The following is a 23,043-nucleotide window of genomic DNA, read 5'->3' as shown; positions in this document are numbered from 1 at the left end:
ACACCAAACTGTTGACCTTGTGGAGAGCAGTGATATTCCTGGCTCACAACAAATTCCTGACTTGATTTCCCTTTCTATCTCATTCACTTTACTTGCCCTTTGTGGAATCAGGAGGTGGACTCTACAATTCTCATACGTCACTTCCAACTCAGGATATTCCATGATGCTAAACCAACAGTCAAGAAAATAAGTTTATTCTTTTAAAAGTTTTTAGGTCACATAAAGATATCAAGAATATAAATGCAGAACAACTGGGATGTAACACGGGATAAATTGTTTTGTGTGGGGTTTTTGTTTTTCCTTTTTAACTAAACCTTCTAGTAAATGTTATTTTTCTCATCCAGTGATCTTCAGGTCTGAAGATCACTGTGGTTTTCAAGGCTTTGGTTTTTAGTTGTTAAATAAAGGTTTAAAGCTCCCTGTGTTTAATCAAGTCCACTAAACTAACCTGCAGTCTTACCATCCAAACACACAAGGCTCCCTTGTAAGAAGTATCAAGACCACTCAGCAGCTTTGAACAATCTGCTGTACAGTTAGGCCATCTAGGAGTCATTAAATGACAAATCACAGAATCACAGAGTATGCTGAGTTGGAAGGGACCCACAAGGAGCATCGAGTCCAATCCTTAGCCCTGCATAGGACCCTCCCCAAGAGTCACACCAGGTGCCTGAGAGTATCATCCAAATGCTTCTTGAATTCTGTCAAGCTTGGTGCTCTGACCACTTCCCTGGGGAGCCTGTTCCAGTGCCCAACCACCCTCTGGGTGAAGACCCTTTTTCTAATATCCAACCTAAATCTTCCCTGACACAACTTCAGGTCATTCCCTTGGGTCCTGTCACTGGCCACCACAGAGAAGACATCAGTGCCTGCCCCTCCTCTTCCCCTCATGAGGAAGTTGTGACTGCCATGAGGTCTCCCCTCAGTCTCCTCTTCCCCAGACTGAACAGACAAAGTGATCTCAGCCACTCCTCATACTCCTTCCCCTCAAGGCCCTTCACCATCTTTGTTGCAACAGTCAGAAAACTTAAGGACAAGACATTGTTTTTCCCACCACTATCTAGAAAAAAACAGTCTGTCACTGTAATTGTCAAGGGTCTTCTTCTTCCTTTCTCTAGCCTTTTCCTGGAATGTTTTCATAAAATTCAATGATTACCCCTATTACAGGTAAAAAGGGTTGGAACCAATTTGGGTCCCAAAATCACTTGTTTCCTTCAGATTTCCTAGAGAAAAGGGATTTTTCTGCTCAATCTTGGAGTACTATTATGTCAGTCATATTCAACCTAGAATTGATTATTTCCTAGAAAGGTCAAAAATGGTTTTCTAAGTCATTCAGATATTTGTGCATTCACACAATATAAATCCTTTACTAACGAGGCCTTATATCCAGCCCTTCTTTGTAGTTCCAGAAAATACTTACAAAAGGATACTTTTGCTACAATTTTCATGAAATTATCTAAGCACACATGCAATTGGGGATATAACACAAGAACTAGCACTTCCTCTAGCAATGATGAGGAGAGATTGAAAAGGTTCAGATTAAATGGTTGGAGGGTGAGGGAAGTGCCCTCTTATCCCCATTTTGTGAAATGACCCCAGCAATGGCACATAGCTGCTCAGCTGGACTTCTAACATCAGCTTCTTGTTTACCACAGTTCCAAACAATCTACATTGTCACACTTCACTAATGAAACACATACCTTCACAGTGTAAAAAAACATAAAAAGTGCAATGAAAGACAGTTTAGGTCTTCAAACTTCCTTAAATAAAAGAAACAACAACTAGCCATGTAGGTTTATTTCACACTTCTACTATAATCCCTCTTCCCCACATATTCCAAAGAAAGCTTCAGTCAGACTTTATGTTCTGTGCCTGGGGCACAATTAATTCAGGAGGAATATTTGATAAATTAAAGAAGTTATTTGATAAATTAAAACGTAGCCAATCTCCTCAGCATAAGTAGATTTTAACTTTTCAAAGACCTGCAATAAGGTCAGGTTTTCAGATGATCAGTGGCTCAGCCTGAAATGTCTGCTCCAAAGCAGAGAAACTAGAGCTGCAAAATGAAGTACACATAAATGCATGCTTGTTTTTAACAGTAAAAACCCCTCTATTTTCTCTAAAGACATTTGGATAAATGCGTAAGTCTTTAAATAAGAGTAGTTCAAAGAGATCCTGTCAGTCTCAAGTGGATAAAGCAGCATCAGGCCAAATGGGAGGGCTTAGAAAAGTTAAAAGCAAAGCCAAGTTGAAAACAGTCTCTTAATGGAAGTCCTGCACGACCTGTGCTTCACTCAATTCTCTTCAGGGGCAGGGACTATGTGATTGCCTCTCTCTTCCACAAAATGCTGAGCGTACGTCAGCACTTCATCCTATGCAGTAACAATTGTGTAAATGGGAAGAACAGGGAAGAATGGAAAACCAGAGTTATATTTCATCCAAGCAGCTTCCCACTAGCTAAACTTTCCTTTTACATAATCCCACCCTCACACTTACATGTTAACGTAGCAAAACATGGTAATACATAGCAAAACATGGTAATACAGTGGTTTTTCTTGCTAGGTCTTATTTTTCTAATCCATTTGTATTAGAATGAATCACAAATAAATCCATCACCTGGCTTAAAGGGTTTTGTTTCTTTGACACATCAAATCCAAAGACTGCATTGCATGGACACTGGTAGTCTCTGTATTTCAGCAGAAAGTTTGCAGAGAATTCAAAAAAAAAAAATGTCTTTCATCGCAACAAATCAAAGTTATACAAAATGCTTCAAAGTCTTTAAATTTTTACTGCAAGCATTTCAAAGGTTTGTTTGGGGTTTTTTTAATTGATTTATTTTTGTGTTTGTATTTAAATCAAAATAATGGTGAAGGCAATATTGGGAGACACACACAAAAAGAGCACATTTTTTCACTGCTGGCCAATGTGCAATTTCTTCCAAGTCAGTAGTCATATTAATCTAAGTCAATCAAAGACAGTGCTTTGTTTTAAGAACATAAGCCTGAACTGAGAACATACCTGTCTCTGCGGTATTACACGGAACAGATTTGGAAGGATATTATGGAAGTGTACACAATACACTCCAGGGCTACACAATATACTTTTATGTGCTAGTCTGCAAGGTTAAATGTTTCAGAACTTGAAAATGTTTCATATGAATTGGATCCTTAAAGGATTAAGTGTAGTCTGCCTTTGGTTTATATAATGCTGTACAGCAGTCACACAGACTAATTTAGGGATGCAATTCATTTCTCTCTTGTAAGGAAGATACAGGTTACATTGCAAACTGTGAAGACTGCTTTATTACATGACAGCTAAAGTTGAGCAAATAATTCACCTTGAATCATTTCTGCATTTACTCTTTTCATCTTTGTTTCAAGAATGCCTGAAAGATTACAGTCTCTCCAACATACCTCTTAACTAAAATTACCCTATAGAAATGCTCACATGGTTTGCTGTTACATGCCTAATGTTCATAGTTATGTTTAGTTGTGACTGATAACAAAACTTATAGGCTGTTCTGGCTGAGTGATCAGCAACAATCACATTTCTTGTACAATTCACTTTTTTTTCCCTTGTAGTACCTTGTTTTATCTGGTATACTTTCATCAAGACCTTGACAAGCTTAGCTAAATATGAAATTAAAAAACAAAAATAACAACAACCACCCCCCCCCAAACATTGTTAATCTACAGATAAGAAAACCGAGTACAAAGAAGTTAGGCAGGAAACCCTGGCCCATCTCCTGCAGCATCCTTCAGTAATGTGGTGCTTAAATTGCACAATGTGAAAGGAGAAGAAAGTCCAACTGATTTAGAATAGTGAAAAACTTAGTTAAACACATAATTTCTTATCAGGATAGAGAAATCTTCAACAGAAGACTTCACAGTCTGTGGGGGGAAGGTAGACGCACATGTGGAGGGAAAGGGATTCTTTAGTCCAGAAACAGAAAAACAAAAATTGAGGTACATCCAAAATGAAATCTCACAGAATCACAAAGGGATTCCACTTCATTTTACTTTTCTCTTCACTTACAATATTCACATAGAAAATGGCAGAGTTCATCAACTTTTGTGAATGCCAGAGAACTGACTCCAAATGAAAAATAAAAAAAAATTAGTTGTGGAGGGAAAAGGATCAATAGTTATCATCCCAGGAGAGCAGTAGCAACAAAATACTTCTATTTATCCAGATATCAAGGGATCAGCCTCATTTATCTGTAGCTATCACTCTGCAACAGCAGAGATTAGGTTTCTCAAGCAATCTAGGTTGTTTTCTAAAGTGAATGTTATGATAGAATGCAGAAGTTACCAGTAAAGATGAGGAGACCATTGTTATTTTTAAAGGATATTTTAAAAAAATTCTGTCTCAGTGCTTTTTACCTATACTCAAATGGAGCAGTAAGACGTTTTGAGGTTTTCTTCTTGCAGTGAACCCAGGTGGTGCCTTTAGGGGACACAAACTGAGAGGTTTTAGTTTGTTCTACATTTGCCATGTTAATTCACGAGAGTTCAGCATGGCAAAAGTTCTTGATGTGCAACTTAGACAAGCAGAAGTTGCTAGTATCATACAGCACTGAACAGCACAGGTGATTCCAGAACAAAAGAGAATCAGTTATCCTCCAACTTTTCACCTTTTTAGCTTCTTATATGGCACAAAATATTATCAACTTGATTCCCCAGGACACTAAATTCACCTTTTACTGTATATGTTCAGAAATAGAGAAAAATCGAACTCAGGATATTTATTAGCTCCCTCATTTTTCAGTAGACATTCCTCTTGGGACAGTTGGGTGTATGTGTTCAGAAAAAGTAAGATTACCAATTTTTTTTCTTCTCTTTTTCTTGGTTGCTATGAGTGACAGGTACTGGATTAAGCCACCATGAGAATTTACCTTATTACAAAAGGGTCTGACAGAATCAAATGATAAGTACCACCTCCTCAGTGCTCCAGCCACAATTTACCTACATGTATTAGATTATCCCACTCTTCTCTTAAGCTTTGCCTCAGAATGTTGTTCACATCACTATTTTTAATTCACATTTTTTAATGCCTCAACACAAAGCTGCCATTCCAAGTTTACACAAATCAGCTCTACATTTTTTAATTACTTAGACTTTAAAATGGATAAATATTATTTTAACATGAGATCTAAATAAATCTATTTGGAAAATTTCCATAAAAAGTGGATTATTAACAGGGGGTGGGGTGAGAGGGAGGCAGGGAAGACAGGCACTTTAAAAAAAAGTTTTCTGAGTCCTAAATGGAATTTCTGACAAAAAGAGATGTGTCGAGACAGGAAGAACTCCAAGAATGACCAATGGCCAATGCTCAAGTAGAGTTTCCATTGAGAGGAAACAGGGTTAGAGCAATCTAGAGATGAGATGATTGCCCTTCCTATTTACCTGTGTGGAACAGGAAGGACAATAAAATACACCTCTCCAGGCTGTGGTAAAGATAACTTGACTGAAGCTTTTTAAAGAATGAGAAGAAGAGGTTATAAAAATGCTCCGCACATCTGTATTTGTGCACAATGCATATTATCAGCTGTGAAACTTACCCAATATAGCAACAACTTCATCATCCTGGATCACTTCCAAAGACCCTGAAACCACAAAGCAAAGGCTGTCGACGCTCTCTCCAGCGTGGTAGATCAGGTCTCCCGGAGCACAGTGCACTGTCTGAAATTCCATCGCAAGCGCTCGCAGGCACCCATCGCTTGCCAGCCTGAATGCTGGGTGCTCCTTGAAGACTTTGCGGTTCAGATGCACACAGATATCTGCTCTCATGTCCTTAGGGCATATCTGCAAAACCTGAGAAGGAAATCAATCAATTCCTGTGCGTGGTTTTTATGTGCCTATTATTGCTAGTTTACTACACAAGGTTTAAGAACTACTTTCCTCCTTCTTGTAAAATTTCTAATCTCAGTCTGTACATTTATTTTTCTATTATTTACACACATAAGCCACAATGCTAACTTAGTCTACTTTATAATACCTGAAGGAAAATACTCTTTTCATCTCAGCAACGTGCTGCGCTGGATATTGAATTACCATAAGGCCTCAGCTTTTTAGACAATAAAACTGAGGGCACAGCAGTACAGAAAGTGTTGAAGAAAAGCTTCCTGAAGGATTGTTTCTAGAGGGTAGGTCACTTTTTTGATAGGCAGATTCCATTAAAAGCCTGTTCAAATTATATGCTCCAAATCATAGAATATTGTGTAGAGGAGAAGCGTGATCGCACATCTCTTCAACAAACAAACAAACAAAAAGTTATTTAAAGCTTAATTAACTCATAATATTGAGAACTGCAGGTATTCAAATTTACCCCTCAGTGGCACTAACAAGTTTTTCGGTTACACCAGAAAGGGACTTTAAGGTATGATGCTGTGTTGGGCAAGCTGATCTTCCAAATGCAATGTTCCTCACGGCAATTCATGATGTGTGCTCCTAAGAGAACACAAACTGATGCTTAGCACAGCGGGTACCAGGCAGGGCCATTTCTAAAGCTTTTTAATATAATACAGACAGCAGAGTGGAAAGAATACAAAATTACTACTGCATGTACAGATTAAAAGTTCCTGGCAAAAGCACTGGAAATACGCAACATGAACAGAGTTGGGAGATGACAAAAATCTTTGGAGGATAGTTTGTGATGAACTACATCCAGGATGTACTATTTGAGAAAAACATTGAGTAGTCCAAGTCTGCCTCTTTTTTAATTTTTTCACCAATAACAATTCCATCCAATTAAGGAACATTCTGGTTGAGCTTCAGAGTTACTCTCACACATTTCCCTAGATAGTAAGAGAAGAGAAGAAGCAGCAGCATTGCCTCAATGCAAATACTCTGGGTAACACAGGAAGCACTACAACTATGTCTACACCTTACAGTGGGGCTCTGTGCAAGATCTGAGCAGAGAATCAAGCTCATAATTCATGGTAGTGGTTCCAGATATTATGCCTGGTACTCCAGAGGCAAATGACTCTAACACCAATATAATTATCTTTGGTCCACCTCCAAGCAGACCTGTTATTATAGATATTACTTCCAAAAAGTTATATCTCTATAGCATTAAAGTGATGATCTTTTTTGGCTGCCCCATACAGAGCAGCAGCTGAACACCCCAATTCTCAGTTTTCCAGGTTCACAGAAGTGGGCTGGGGCAACAAGACCAACATTTAACATGGAACACAGGTAACAGCCATAACTGTCTTTTAAATTATCTCATTTACTCTGGCAACAAAAACATTCTGTACTGGCAGATTCTTTCCAAATTCTACTGCTGGAATTACATACACCCTTTGCAGTTACTTAAATATATCACACAAAAAGGGTTGCTGTAGTAGAAACCAGAATATAAAAGAGAGTATTTAACATTATGCTCTTATCCAAAACACAGGCATCAAACCAACAGAGCTCAGGTCTGGGAGTTTATGGATTGGCAGAGCCATAAGTCAGCCTTACACCTGCTAGCTTTTGCTATGCAGATGAAAATTGGTTCTTGGTTTACCAGTCATCACCAGTGGCAGTTCAGCTATGAACACACCAGTTATTGAAAACAACACTTTATTAGGCTCTTTGGTGTCCTGACAACTGGAGACTTTTTCCCTGTTTATTAAGATAATTATCAAAGGCTACAGTGAGAATTGTCGTGCTCGGTTTGGTTACTCTGCTGTCTCCAAATTCATTCTTAGAGCATTTCTCTCCTTACCAGAGGAAGTCAGGAATGGACTTTAAAGATAAGCTAAAAAAACTCCATGTTTTACATAGCAATTTTTTCTTGTTGCTTTGTTAAAATGATGACAGTAACTTGTAATGGGGGGTGAATGAAAGCAGCAGCACTCACTACACTATGTATCCTCAGATGTTGTCTCTCCATCTTCCCCAAAACGTATGTACCTCAAATCCATAATCCCACAGACCTTCTAACCAGCACTATCCAGCACTAAAGTACCATTTCTTTCTGAAAGCTAATATGAGAGACAGTGCTTACAGAATTATGGTCTGGGATCTAAAAATGGCAGATAAGTTGAAGATATTTAGGAAAGCAAACAGTACCCACTGTACCTCTCGGTCTCCAGACAGCCCAGTGCAAGGCCACATCTGTTCTACTCCTTCATAATGACACTTTAACAGCTATACAGAAATGACACTATTTGCTCTTTAACTGCATCATCTACAGTTTAGAATACTAAATTAAGTTGCCAACCAGAAGGCTGGTGACCAGAGCATTGGTATAATTTCTTGAATGATCCACCGCACAAATCACATCTCTTTACAAGCAGAAGAAAAACAGTATCTATCTCCATAAAAGCTGGAAACTAATACAAAAGAGGTAAGTAGTTGCTTTTGTACATTTGTTCTGGTGAAAGGTCATTTGTCATTTTAAGACACAATAGGAAGTTACTTGTAAATTCAATGAATTAAAATGATAACATTTGCCTCACATAAGGTAGATTTCAAATAATACATTATTAAATACTTCCAGCTTTCATTAATATCTTTAATCTGCACACAGAATGTTACATTCAAATTCTACAAAGACAAAAAAAAATTACTTTGTTTTCAGGCCCACAGAGCTGCAAACAACCTCACACAGAAATAATACAAAAAAATCTCATCTGGAGAAACTGTGAGATTGTGTTACAATCTGGAACTTGTTATTTATTTACGATCCTTATTTACTGAAAATGAAGCTTTTTTCTTCATAATTTTTATACAATTTCATGCCATATCACTAGCAAAACACACATACTTTTACCACTAGCATATGTCAGTATGACAGAATAGCTGAAATACTATATTTGAAAGTTTAAAATTAAGGGAAGCTACTACTTAGAACTATTTAAAGAATATTTGTCTTCTTTACTAAGACAGTACCTCCTGTTTATTTTAATGGAATACTTTCAGGATGTGACTTCTTTCCTCGCAGTTTAATTTACTTACCTTTTCAGTATCTATTCCTCTGGACATTGACCAGGTGGAAACGATGTAATCCATCACACGTTCACTCAGTCCTTTGGGGACCTGGTAGAGCTTTAGAAAGTCCCGGACACTGTTCAGCATCTCATGATATCTATTTGTATTAGCATACATTTGCTGAAATATGGTTGTCACATTACCAAAAATGGTGGCATACAGAAGGGCTGTGAAAAAGAAGAAAAACCATAGAAATAATACACAATTAGTGATGATGATCAGTCTGTGTTCCACTGTGCTTTATGACTGTAAATGCCAGGCCCATAAAAATGCATGCAATATCAGTGCTGTGTTAGGAAGGCCTAACAAGCACAAGTATTTTATAGGTCACCTTCAGCACTATAAATTGAGGACCAACAACAACTTTTGGGAGGTCAGGTCCTGCATCATGGAGTTCCTGAAACACAACTAATTGTCTTTGTCCATAAAACAATGCAGCAGTACCCAAAACCTTATGAAACCACAACAGAAGACAGAAGAATTTTAAGACAAATAGCTTGACAGCAAATACTTTAAATTTTCATCTCTGGTTTATAGCACTTGTGTTGAAATGCCATCAGTGACAGATCTCTAAGCTTTAAGTGCATTATCATAGTAGTAAGTTGAGTCATCATTACCCACCTCAGTGTGACAACAACAATGCATCAAAGCAGAAGATTGAATATGTACTAAACAGCTACTATGGGTCAGTAATTTATAGATGCAAGTTTAATAGTATATAAAAACTCACATTATGTTTTATATTCTTTAGGCAAAAGAACAGCAAGGCCTGAGGCAAGAGCTAGAGCCCTCAGAGGCAGACCACTGCAGAGCCCTTCCGACTTCATTCAACACAGTTATGAAGCCAGATGGTTCATCAAGATAGGTTTAAGAATAAACATGAGAAAGAAAAAAAGGCAGTGTTTCCAAGTGCAAAGAGAAACAAGTGAAAACACACAAAATTTGAGAAGATCCGCCTGCTGAAGCCCAAGACAGAACAGCAGGCTGGTGGCAGCCTCAGTGGTCACGTTTTGATATCTTGCAGAGGCTGGGGCTGAGGGTCTTCCAGCCAATCCAGCCCTGAACAAAGGGGATGGACAGGAAGCCTCAATGGGAGCTTTCCTATGTTGTGAATCCGGTCAGTGATATGTGACAGGCTGGCTGTAGAGGCAGAACAGTCCGGCTGCAGATACAATGATTACCACCAGTAAGTGCTCTGGATTGCTGAGTAAGTTCTTCCTCTTTATCATTTCCTCTCCCCCAAAACAGGTACCAGATTATCAGTATCATCCACTCAAGATAAAAAATAAATAACTGAGAAGAGAGTATTTTTCCTTATCGAAATACCCCTTTTTGCTGTTTATTTCCTCCCTCGCCACCTATAAAAAAAAAGTCTTCATCCTATTCCTTTCCTTGAGAATGCAGCTATTTATTCAGGTCAGTGTTATAGGCAGATATCCTTAAGGCAACTAAGATGTTTTAGGGTTCTATGACCAACAAAAAACCTTTGATTTTGTGCAAAAGAAACTTAGAGGACTGTCTTTCCCCTGATCATTAAGAGATGCAATTTAAATTTAGATTTGCTCAAGGCCTTTATGCAGCTGATTCTCTGCAGAATTCCTTCTTCATGTGCATGACTTCGTTTCTTTTTATGAGTTTTTATAGAGAACAGCTCTCCCCTTTTCCAACTACCTCTCTGTACAAATGGGTATAGAAATATAGAGAAAAATGTGCAGACTCAGTTTAAAGAAAAGTGAAGAGTATGAACAGGGATACAGTGACCAGAAACATATATATCTCTGTTTAACTTTAACTTGTGCCTGAGCAAAACCATACCAGGAAGTCTGATGCAAAGAGTAGGGAAGAACAATAAAATGCTTTAAAAAACAGATTTACTATAACAGCTCCCTAGTACACGAGTATTTTGTATTAGAACAGCATTACCTTTCCCTAACTAAGTCCTAGTTTGCTCTCTGTTATGCAGATGCAAACACAACCCTACAGGACCGTGCAGTAGCACGAGGCATCCATAGACATTGTTCTTCTCCCAGCCACCACAGTACTGAAATAAGTGACAGATTAGGAAGAGGGTCACAAGCACATTCTTATCTGTAGATTTCTGGGCAACCGTACTTGTGTCCATACAACTCTCTGGCAAACAATGAGACCTGAGGGCTCGGTACCTTGGCATGTACAGCTCTATGCCAGCAAAGGTAAAAGGGAGTCACCACTCTGTCCCATTAGTTTTCATCTACAAGAAGCCTAAACAAAAAAATTCGGTTTCTCCATTTTGATTATTATGAGGCAAGCAATTTCCACAGCAAACTGCAGCTCTAGTATGACAATTATCTTGGCAAGAAAAATTATTTCTGCCTAGATTAATTTTTCACTTTTAAAAAATTCCCAAACTTACAATCCCTAATATCATTAGCTAACCATTTTATTACTATTAAAGACACATTAAAGTCAAGGATTTTTGCAGCCTAATATTGGGTAGATACATTAGCATATTAAACATTAAACTCTTCTGCATGGAAATAGCTGGTTGTATGCCTTTCCTTCTTTTCAAAGGAATAATGAAATGAACCCACTGCAGTAGACTGCAGCCCCAGAATGATTTCAGAAACACACAGTCTACTACAGGAAGAAAGCTGGGCTGTTTATGACAGAGCAAAATCCCCAACATCTTGTCTCCATGAACGTCAAGATCTCTCAGAAAAGATAGAGTCTGCACCCAACATTAATATTCTTATCCAACAATAGATAAAAACACATTGTCCCCAGCAATGTGGCTACCCATTTACAATGCAGTCTATGTTACCCCATTTAAACTAGTGTTTAAATAATGTCAAAGATAAAAGCACAGTAATTTCAATAGCTATTTACCCGCACAAGGGAATCTTGAAGGTCAGACACAGGTTGGAAAGGTCACCAAATCATCTGCTACTTTTAATGATGTAACAAGGAAGAATAGAGACATAAGTACAAGTCAGTGCGGGTCTCAGCTACCAGAGTAAAAGATCTGGGATCTGATTTTAGAATTATAAGAGGAAGAATTTCTATCTGTAAGAATGAGAGGTTTACAATTACCCCAATTACAGATTTAAGTGCTGCATGTGGTTCCTGAGATGAATCATCAGATTGATGATGATTTGTTCAAAATGCACTCATGCAAAGCCCTCGCATACAAAACGTGTGCATAAGAACTACACAGCAACAAGTGAGACCAACATCAACTAATGAACAGCCTCTTACATCTTGCCCCAAAGGCATGCAGCGCTTTCTGAAACCAAACTGCCTTCATCTTAACTTTCTGGAAAGCTGATCCAGGAATTCTGGATATAAGTTCCACTTAACAATTAAAAAGCCAAAACAAACTCCTTTTACATACTGTGCTAACCTAAATACTATTCAAAGAGCAAGCACCTGGATTTACAAATAGCAGATGATTTAAATGTATAATTGCACTTCTGTTTCATCAACAAGTTCCGAGTTTACAACAAATTATTCAATTCATAGATGGCTGTGAGAAATCACAGCCTTGAAAATCTGTTGCACTATATTACTTCTCACTGAATATGAAACACAATCATAAATTAACCAAAAAAATTGCATGTCTCAAAGGCATTTTTCAAATAACACATTGTGAGGTCACACAGAATTAACATTGATCAGATAAAAATAAAAGCAGAAATTAATAATTGTTTGTATCATATCATAATTATATGAGAAAACCACATTATTTATAAATGTGCAATTAGAACAATGTAAGAGCTTATAATTGGTTGAGATTAGAAGTCTTGATTAATGGTAATTATGCTTTTTATGGGTGGAGAGCATGCAGTTAAAAAGGAAAAAGCTGAACTGTTAATTACAATCTGCAAGCAAATACCAAACTGAACAGGTATCTATCAATGAACTGTTTACAGAATTAGTTTTGATAGAATTGTTATTTGTAGTCTTGCAACTTGAAATCAAAGCATCTAAAGTAAGATCTACTGATCAAGTATCTACATAACCTTCTAGAATAAGTACAGAATTTAAATAGGCTGCCCCATTTTCTATCAAGACAGAGGCAGAATTGCTTAATTTCCTACTTCTTAGGAAGCTTTGTGTACTATAAAGTTTCCTATTTGTAATCTTTCATCTACCTTTTGTTTTTTACTAATACAATGCATAGAGATATCATTTCATTTAGCTGGTAAAGAACAAATGTAAACAACTTAGCCATAATCTATTAGGTCAATTAATATTAACACTTCATTAATTTTAACAATGTATTTACATAACATTTTCATGCGGTAGAAAACAAATTACAATTGCTACTATAATCTGAGCATGTCACCAATTCCTCAATTTCACAACTCGGGAAAAAGACATTTTTTTAAGTGAAAGTAAATTCCCAGAGGAGTTCTCCCCCATGTTGTCTCAGTAACTGTTAGATCCTGCTCTTCCCACAGCTCCCTATTCTCCTGACTAAAACAATAAATACACTGCTCCCCCTCCCTTCTCCATTCCACCAGTTTGTAATTGGCACCTCAGAAGCAAGGCAGTAGCAATGGCAAAGATCAAAGAACTGGCACACTACTATCAATTGAGCAAGTTTGAAAATCAATCCAACGGCAAAGAGCAAAGCAGAAAACCTAAATAGGCCGTGAGGGACACGCACATCAAGCTATGTGGCAGAACCACTTGACTTCTAGGATGAAAGATGAGAGACCACAGGCAAATTTTATTAAAGTCTTAGTCAAATCCTACTGCAAATCTTCTCACTTTCATCATCACATTTGCCAAATTCACCCTGCTGACAACAAAATTGGGACACAGAAGGACTACACTGGGCTCCAGCTACAATGGAAATATCTCCCCTACAAAAGGACAGGACACCAGTGAGGACACAGTTGATAAAGGCTAAACAACAGAGCATCAGACATATAATCTTTTTTCGTCTGCCTGCCACAAAAAAACCCAAGAACTGCAATGAAATGAAAGTCAGTGACATAAACAAGGGAACAGCTGCTCCAAGAAGCCACTTAAGCAACTACGAAAGAGTAGAGTAGTAGAAACATCTGTGCACCTTAAAATAGGCCGTCTGCAGTGTGTAAGGGCAGAAAAGGAAGAGTTAAGAACAGCTATGGAATAAACACCAAAAACAGCTCCCACTGCTTCTCTCCTCACACCCCTTCCTAAATCTACAAAATAAAAGCATACTGCTACTGCAGTAGCACAGACATATAACCTCCTGTTATCAACTTGCAATTTTGCCAGTTTGAGGCTTAATATGGAAGAAGACAAGAAAGTGTTGGTAAACAACCAAACCCTCCAAGGATGCTGAACTCCCTTAGGATGCTGCCTTAGGAACCATCCCTTAGGATGCTTCAAAACTGAAGGGGTTTTATTTTGATTTGATCTGGTAGCACCCACGCAGCTGGTAGCAGCAATCACAGGTGTTTTGGCTCACAAGAATTTCACAAGGCCAGGCATCCTGTGCAGCATAACTCTCTAACAGGTTTTGCTTTTGCCTTCAGCATGTTTGGGCTGAGATAAACAGCATGGGAAAACACACAGACCAAAACTGATCAGAGGTGATCAGAGCCAAAGTGAATAAAAGCCAATAAAGCAAACTTCAGCATCAGCCCTGCAAGAAAGCTCTCCAACTCAAACAGCTCTCTCTAAACTGAAGGGCCAACACCACTCAGCTCTCTATGAAAGGCTGTACCTTGGATCCAAGAGCCTGCTTATGAAAAGAGAGGATGAAGGGCACCCTGCCAGTCCATACAAAGGAAGAAGGGTATCTATTACCTCCAGGGCCAAGGCTCCTGCCTCTGCACAGCAGGACCTGACTAAATTAACAAAATCCCACTAATTAACACTGTAAAATCTGGATTTTGACAAATTAAGAAGTGTCTAAACAAGTAAAATGGTAGAGAATTCTGATTCACAAATCTCATAATTCATTTGTTTTGACAGCTACAGTTTAGTTTATTTACACTGAAAGGTGCTAACAGTCATCCAGAGGGGGATTTAATGGCAGCCATAGACTCCACTGCAGCGGCAAAAACTATCTTTGTTCCAAACATACCAGTCCAGACTCACCAATTGAATACTTTTATCAACACAGGATGATTTCAGCTCAATATATTCACTAACAGGTTTTACCATGATGAGAATTAATAAAACGCCAAATCTGATTAAATCCTCCGCAATTTGTGGGAAAGGACACTCTTTTACTGTTTTGTAGAATTTTATGGACAATAAAATTTAAATTGTCTAGAAAATTGAAATAGATTTCCATTTCATTTCCCAGCACTAATGAACAGATCACCATTTAAATGACGACTGAGCCATTTAAGGGCATCATTTTTCTTCTACAGTTTATACAGAGTAATGCATGGCCATTTTCAATTACTTGGTTAAAATTAAATCTCCAGATACTGCTTCTAGATTTTTACTCATTTGCACCAATGTGAAGGCTTTTGCTTTGAAGCTCTTTTTAATCTACCCTCAATTTATCTGAAATGGTTTGCCCCAATTAGAAGCCAACTCTCCTCTTTTTAAAATCTATTACTGAAGTAGAGCTACGCATACCGAAAAAAAACCAAACCTAACAAACCATAGCTAGGAAAAGTTCTCTTTTCGTGTGAAACTGCTTACCTACACAGTTTTTATGGTTCCTCTGTTCACTATATCTCCTCTGTGATTTGTATGATCCTGTCTACAAGGCCTTGCAGGAGGGAAAGCTAGGGAGACTCAAGGAGATCATCTGTTATCCAAACTTTGTAATCCTTTTCCTACAATGCTGACACATGTTCTGCTGGGCTTTGTACTGCTGTCTCAGGCCTGTTCTGTTGGTGATTACTGAGCCTTATTTTGCAGTAACCAACCTGTGGCCTTTGAGATTCCAGAACTGGATCTGAATTTTGCACACCAAAGCCATGATCCAGCACTAGTGCATGTGGAATTCTGAACCAAACTTGCCCCCATGACTGTTGCAACACAAGAGTTTGATGGCTAAAGTCACTTGCAATGTCCAAGCAACATTATCCAGTCTGGTTCCTTTGGTCATTGCTCCAACCTCATTTAATTAAGGTATGTTACATTTGAGTGCAGTCTTTGGAGTGATTCTTTGTTACAAATGATAATTGGATTCAGATAGCTTCCCTCTGCTCCCACCAGAGCACCTATGTGGGAAGTTGATAGCTAGATGCATTTCTTACTGAGTACATTCAGATCTGAATCCATCAGTGAGACCACAAGGAGGAAGGATCCAGTGCCTCCCCTGAGCCTGCAGTGTTCTCACTTCTCATTAGGTTTAAAAACTCTACTCAGCTATGCACATAAACATGGGCTTTAAACACTACTCCACAGGTGTGAGCACGTACGCCTATGATGGACACAGTTAGGAGAAATACCAAGAAAATGCATTTCTCTTTGACCACTAACTTTCATCCAATTACTTAGAAAAGCTTTTGCTGCCTATGTAGCAAGTACAGCACAGTCTTTTTTAGGTTTTGTCTTCCCTGAGAACAAAAGAAAAGGTAAAATTTTAATGCCTATAAATTACCCCAATATAAAAGCAGAGTGGGATGGAGGTACTATGGTTTCATTGTGAAGTGAACCAGAGGTGGGTGGTAGAGTGCTGGCCTCATCCAGCCAGCTGATGTAAAAATTGCATAACCCTCGTCTCACAGATTCCAGACAGAAGTAACTTCTCTGGATTAACTGTATTGTCTCCAGACCAAAAATTAGTTAAACAGAACCCTGCAACCAACAGGAAGTGTTTAACTGAAAGCCTGAGTCTCCAGTAGCTCACCTGGCTTACACTTACCAGCACCCTTCAAGCTGACTTTGCCCCAAGCGGTCACACTGCGAAACCACCCGTCACTTAAGTGCTTGTGGTAATCACTGAGGAGCTGTCAAGTCTGTTCAGTTGACAGACCAGCCAGCAAGTGTTAAGAGAATGGCTGCATCTGACAGGATGAATGGATACTGGACATAAGGACAACAATTAATTCTCAGTTCAGATCAACTTTACTGTGAAATTAAGCCCCTAAAGCTATTGCACTTAACTGGATTGTGCTGTACCTGTCTGCTTTGCTTCACCGCAGCTCAGTCTGAAGCTTCTGATGCAATAACCCTGGTAAGCCAGACACCTGGGGTGTTGCTACTTCAATAACCACATCAACACTGCAAGATGCTCTTCAGCTCACAGTGAGTAACCTGACAGTCCCATCTTGCACGTGAACAACTTTTACTTCTGGGTGCAATGAGTACAAACAAGTTATGTGATTATATTCCATGCAGAGTTTTCAAACACTTCCCAAACAAACCTGAAGACAAACTGTTCCCTAACTTTCCCTTTTCTGGTATCATTAAACAGTTACAAATATTTAATGGTGCTCAAAATACAAAAATAACGAAGTTTTGAATTATGTTGAGTAAACCAACAAGGTCAGGGATAAAGATGACATTTACAGATGAAGACTAATTTGAAGTGGTTAAAGAATAATTGTCACTGGAATGACTAGGTCTGAGTCATGCTCCTCCCACACACTAATCACAGGTGTGCTTGCAGACCAAAATCAATTGGTGCACACAGTATGTACAGGAACATGAAACAGGAATAGCTCACAGACAGTGGACTCTCTAGGGGAGGCTGCTTTACTGACAAGTGAAATGACAGGCTAGTGAAGACACATATGGCTTATCAAAAAATAACTGGAACAATTGTTTGTGTTTCTAATGAGAAACCATGTATGGAGGCATGGGAGAGGAATACTTTCCCCTTGAGTGGTGAAAAGGCTTACAGCCTAACTTTCTGAAATAGGTATTCGTTACTGTTCCTGTGGCTCCAGTTGAAGATGCTTCTCTTCCAGGCTGAGTCTGTTGTTTTATTAAAACTCAGCAGGACTAAAAGCAGCAGTAAACATGCATACAGCTGGGAGTTCCACACCTCACTTCTAAAGAGGATTATATTTATCATTATATTCAGGGGTAGATGCTGTTTTGTAAGAGATACGGCTAAATTCTTTTTAAAGTAAACATTACATGGAAATCATCGGACATCTAAAAAATGTCAGGTAGCTGCATTTTGTGGTTTGCTGAGTTTGTTAACAAGTCATTACAAAATGCAAATATATTTGCACATATACAAACATATACAGTCAAAAATAATGATGTAGTAATATCCCACTGGGACCTTTTTAGAGAACTATTCTGCTTGTGCAGAGGCACAAGTGAGGCACACAAGAATGGCATTTGCAGATGCTAAAAAGCTGAAGCTGGCCAACAGAAAGTAGAGAGGACTCTCAAAGGTAATGAAATACCTCTGACAGTAATTTGCAGCTACAAACCTCATCCAATACTTAGGCACACAAAGCTTTTACTTGCTTAGGGAAGAATGATTTAGGGAAGACTTCAACTACACTCCCCTGCAATCAGTGTACATCTGGGATACAACAGGCCTATGTTTCAAACATTAGCACAGGAGAAGAGACCTGAACTCATGTCTTCCATTTTCCTGTAGAGTTCCTTCACCTAAAGGTGACTGGGCAGTTTGAGAGAAAGTAGAGGAAAAGGGCTTTTACTGTTAGACCTGTTCCAGTCTCCACAAAGACAGCAGGGGTATGATCCCAACTTTTCCACATCCTTAGAGTCTTTTAACCATGAAATAATTGATTAGAATTGAAGAGGCAGATATCTCTGGCCATAAACACAGACTTCTTTGCTCTCACCTCCCCACAAAGTAATGCATTTTCTGGCAGGCTTGCTCAGGGATTCTTGGCCAGCCACAGTAGGTTGAGAACACTTACTATCCTAGCATTCCCAAAGATCCTAGGAAAAAGGTAATTTCTAAGATTGGCTTAGGTGATTTAACATGTGTACATCAATAAAGTCTTTGGAATCACAGGGACATAAGGTGGCTGTGGCAACTGGTAAAAGTAGCCAAAGTCTCAGTTTAAGTAAGCCCTAACACATCATCAGGAGTCAAATCTGAGAGTAAACTGTTCATCAATGTGACCTGGGGCACATAGCATGAAAATAATGGCTCCCCTGAACTTAAATCCTGATCTTTGAATTCTAAAACGAAAAGTCTTTCCAGATCCACACTCTCTGCTGACACAACACTGATCCAGATAATCCTGCAGCGGTCCCAAGGAACCATTCCCTGATAATTCTTGTAGATCATGGATAACTTTCACAATATCAGAGGACTTCCAGAAGAGTTTTTGCAGTTATCTTTTCCTTGTTAAAGTGCTGAAGAACTCACCTTCTGTAATTCTCTGCCATATACAGAATCACCTAAGAAGCATCTTAAATCTTCCAGAGCTTCTCAAATTCTTCCCTACCCCTGATGGAGGCAAAAAGATCTTACAGCTCATTGGAGATAAGCAGTAAGATATGGGCAAACAATTGTGGTAAATATATTTGATATAATTTACAAGCATTGAAGTTGTTGAAGGATAAAGAAGTAAAAATGCAGGAACTTATTTTAGCACTTAAATTGTGGTAATAACCTGCATGCTTACCTTTTGAAAGCTATGTGAGGTGAAGAACCATTTATTAGCTGTGTGTGCTACCATGAATATTCATTTACGGGTCTTAGGCACAAGGCAAGGCTAGAATGCTTTTAAATAGCTTGAATTTTTGATATTGTATAGCTACTACTGGCTGACAGATATTAATGATTCTTGACAGAATGCTTATCTTTGATCTGTTGCTGTAATCAATCAGCACAAGAGCAGCAGGCTATTAAAATATTTTTCTGTCAGGCTCACTTGACATGCTTTGAATGGCACACAGCATCAATATTGGGTTTGGATGTTTTTAAGTTTTTAGTTTGTTGTGGGGTTGGTTTTTGTTTGTGGGTTTTGGGTTTTTGGTTTCTCTTGTTAGTTTGGTTTGGTGTTTTAATAAGAGAATCTAACCTGCAAACCACACAGCTGGATTCTTTGGATCAGTGTCTCTTGAAGCTGTCCTTAAATATCACTCCTGATATGGAGCACTCAGGATCCAGTCACCATGGTTTCAGCTCCCTCTGAAAAATGTCCCTCCATCTTCCTTCTATCCTGCCTTTCTCCATCTACACATGCACATGCACACTGTTCTTTAAAACCATTTCTCCCAAATTCTTGCCATCTACCTGGCCAAAAATTAGTCTTCATACTTCCTTCCAGAAGTTCTGCCTTCCTGTTTTCTTTCACTTCTTCCAGTTTTCTATTCAATACTCCATCTTCCTCTAGCCTTTCAGAAACCTGTCATGGGAGCAGTGATTTAGCAATTTCTCTGCAAAATTTAAATCAACAACTTGGCAAACCCATCAAAGAGGCTGCCAGACCTTCTTGGCCTCAATAGAGAAGCCTAATGACTAGGAGGGAATAAAAGTTAAATTAGACAGCCAAGAGAACAGGGAATCTTCAAAGATTGGAGGAGGGAAAGAAGGGGAGGGACAGGGATAAAAGCCTAAATATGTAAGAGCAAGGTGGAAGAGCAGAAAAGGAATGCAGGTGAGGTTAGAAACACAGAACACAAACCATCAGCCCATAACTGAACTGGTGAAAAGAAACACAGAGGGGGCTTAAACATCCAGTTTTCTGTCCTGGCTTGCCTTCCTGATATCAATACCCTCAAAGTTAAAAAGACACACCTCAGTAACACTGCAGAGGGAGGGAACAGCTACACAGTGGTATGGTATGTACAGAGCACAGTAAAAGACATTCTGTACTAGTCAGATGTGAAGAATTAGAGCGGCAAGATAGGCAAAGTAGAGACCGGGAGCAGTTTGCATAAGGCCACATGGGAGAGTGTGTGATAGAGCTGGGAACTGAGCCCAAACCTGCCGGCTCAGGTCCTCTCTCCTATGCACTCACCCCCACTGGCTTCCGCACTCTACTTGCAGTATTTTTTAGCACTGATGAGATAAGCATCAGGGTTTTTTCACATTTTGCTTTGCCCTTTGCCTATCAGCTTATTTCTTTTGCAGGCCATAACACCTGTGTGCTGTGTTCAGAACCTTCTGCAGATTCTAGAGGCCAACAAGCACCGATTCTTTCTGAACATTTGGTAATCAGATCCCGGGAGAAAAGAGTAACACTGTCTCTGGGTGCATCTACACTACACCAGTAAAATGATATTGTACCAAACTTCTGCTTACTGAAGAAATGGTTTAAGACCATGTTCACTAAGATCAAAAAGTGAAATGCAGCAGCTGAACGCTGAGCAGTGGCTTACATGCATCCCTGAAAGCTTTGTTTGAAGAGTGTATCAGCACTGTGACTGTGATGCAAGGCACTTCAGACTGAGCAAGTCAGAGCAGAAGAACACAGTACCAGTAATAACAAATACCATGGTGAGAATCTTGTCTTTGCTAGAGGCTAACAAAAATAAATTGATCAATTTTTATATCTTAAAGCAAATACTCTATGATCTTTATTTGCTTTTCTCCATTGTTTCAACACTGAAAGCTTAGTCGATAAACCAGAAAGATGAAAGAATAAACATTTTAGAACAAGCCAAGGGGACTAGACAGCAAATCCAGAGAGATTATTGCAGAGGGCACTAAAGATAACAAAACCATTGGGTCCAAACAGTATCCTTCATACAAAGCCTAAGTAAACAGGTTGTCACAAGCAAGGTGTGAAAGAGAAGGATAAAGTCCTTTGTGCTAATCTGCAGACTGACAGGAAAGAGCTTCAAGAGCTGCTGCACAGCCACAAATCTCTCCACAGCATTTTCATTTGCCCAAGTTCTCCTCATCACTGTGCCATCAGAGACAGCATCCATACATCCAGAGACCAGAGCTCTGCAGCTGGGAGGAGAGGAGATAGTGGGATTGTGGTTCTTCTGAGCATGTTGCCAACATTTTGAACCCTAAACTTCTTTTCCTCCTCACCTGTGTGGATCTACCCTATTTAACATTATTTTTCTATCCCTAACATGGTAGAGATGTTAAATTGTGAACAATTCCAAAGGCTACAGCATTCCATACTTCATATTAGTGTGGTCTGAAAAGGGCAGAGAAAGGAGGGAAATTGCTTAGGAAACCATATTTGACTGGAATCACTATGAGGACACCCAAAACTGAATACTCAGGACTGTGTTTTCATATTCCTAATCCAAATGCAGGAGGGAGAAAACACATATGCGTATCACACAAAAAGCAGAAAATTCTTAAGGGAAACCTTTTTATACTTCACCCTACACATTAAGAACATGTTCCCCCTTCCAGACGACGACCACAGTGATCTGAAAATTTCCAGCGTCTAATGGCCAGTCATGACTCCCTCTACTGGCACTTGTGCACAGTCTCCTCTTCCTCAGCCGTAGAAAAGAAGCAATGGTCCTTTAGCATTTCCAACAGCAGTGTGATAGCAGGAAAGTGTTGTCACAGCATTTTAATTAAAATGTATAAATATTTTGTTAAGTGTTAAAAAAAAATACTTTGGTATCTTTGAGTGTTCATTATCACATTTTTTTTCCTTTCTGTATTATACTGCCCTTTTACTTACTGTCTGGTACACTTAGACTTCCAGCAAGACTGAAGTTAGAACAGAATTAAGTCGTAAGGAATATAAAACCTTGTCTTAATCCATGGTTTCATACTTCATGCAAAAAGGACAACTGCTAATAAAAGTTTTTTTAAAAAAAACACTTTATCAACATTATAGTAAAAGTGAAAGCATGAAGAAAGCTCTAAATACTAAAAGCTGCAAGATGGAAGTGTGGGAGCTCATTAAAAAAGCACTGCACAAGAATGCTCAAGGCAAATGGCATTCAAACTTTTTCTACTCTGAAGTTACTTAATCATCACAGCAATCACAAGGGATAAAGCAAAGTATAAAGAACTGGCTTCTGAAGGCTTGCTGCTGTTCAGTCTTCTGGAAAGGTATTCACTGTAAAAGAGCCATCAATTTAAAATTCTTCTTGGTTATGGAAAGCCATCTTTCTAATCTGAGGCTCGATACTTCAAGCTGCAGGGCATCCTCAGCTGAAACAAACCCAATGACTTGGGGCTTCTGATTGCCCCAAAAGACCAGAACCACAAAACAGGGGCAAACTGAAGTATTATGCAAGTAGAAATACTTAT

General features: G+C 38.8%; 1 protein-coding gene across 1 annotated transcript in view; it reads right to left on the bottom strand.

Annotated features, from left to right (window-relative positions):
* KCNH1 (potassium voltage-gated channel subfamily H member 1) overlaps positions 1-23,043 on the bottom strand; it is a 173,589-nt gene that overhangs the window by 83,788 nt on the left and 66,758 nt on the right. The window contains exons 8-9 of the mRNA XM_029965099.1: positions 8,946-9,145; positions 5,558-5,810 (exon numbers count right to left, since the gene is read on the bottom strand). Of these exons, the coding sequence (XP_029820959.1) occupies positions 5,558-5,810; positions 8,946-9,145 (453 nt within the window). The remainder of the gene's footprint in view (positions 1-5,557; positions 5,811-8,945; positions 9,146-23,043) is intronic.

The sequence above is a fragment of the Manacus vitellinus genome, unplaced genomic scaffold, assembly GCF_001715985.3.
Source record: "Manacus vitellinus isolate BGI_N305 unplaced genomic scaffold, ASM171598v3 scaffold_8_pilon, whole genome shotgun sequence".
NCBI classification, from domain to species: Eukaryota; Metazoa; Chordata; class Aves; order Passeriformes; family Pipridae; genus Manacus; species Manacus vitellinus.
This window is presented reverse-complemented; position numbering and strand designations above follow the sequence as displayed.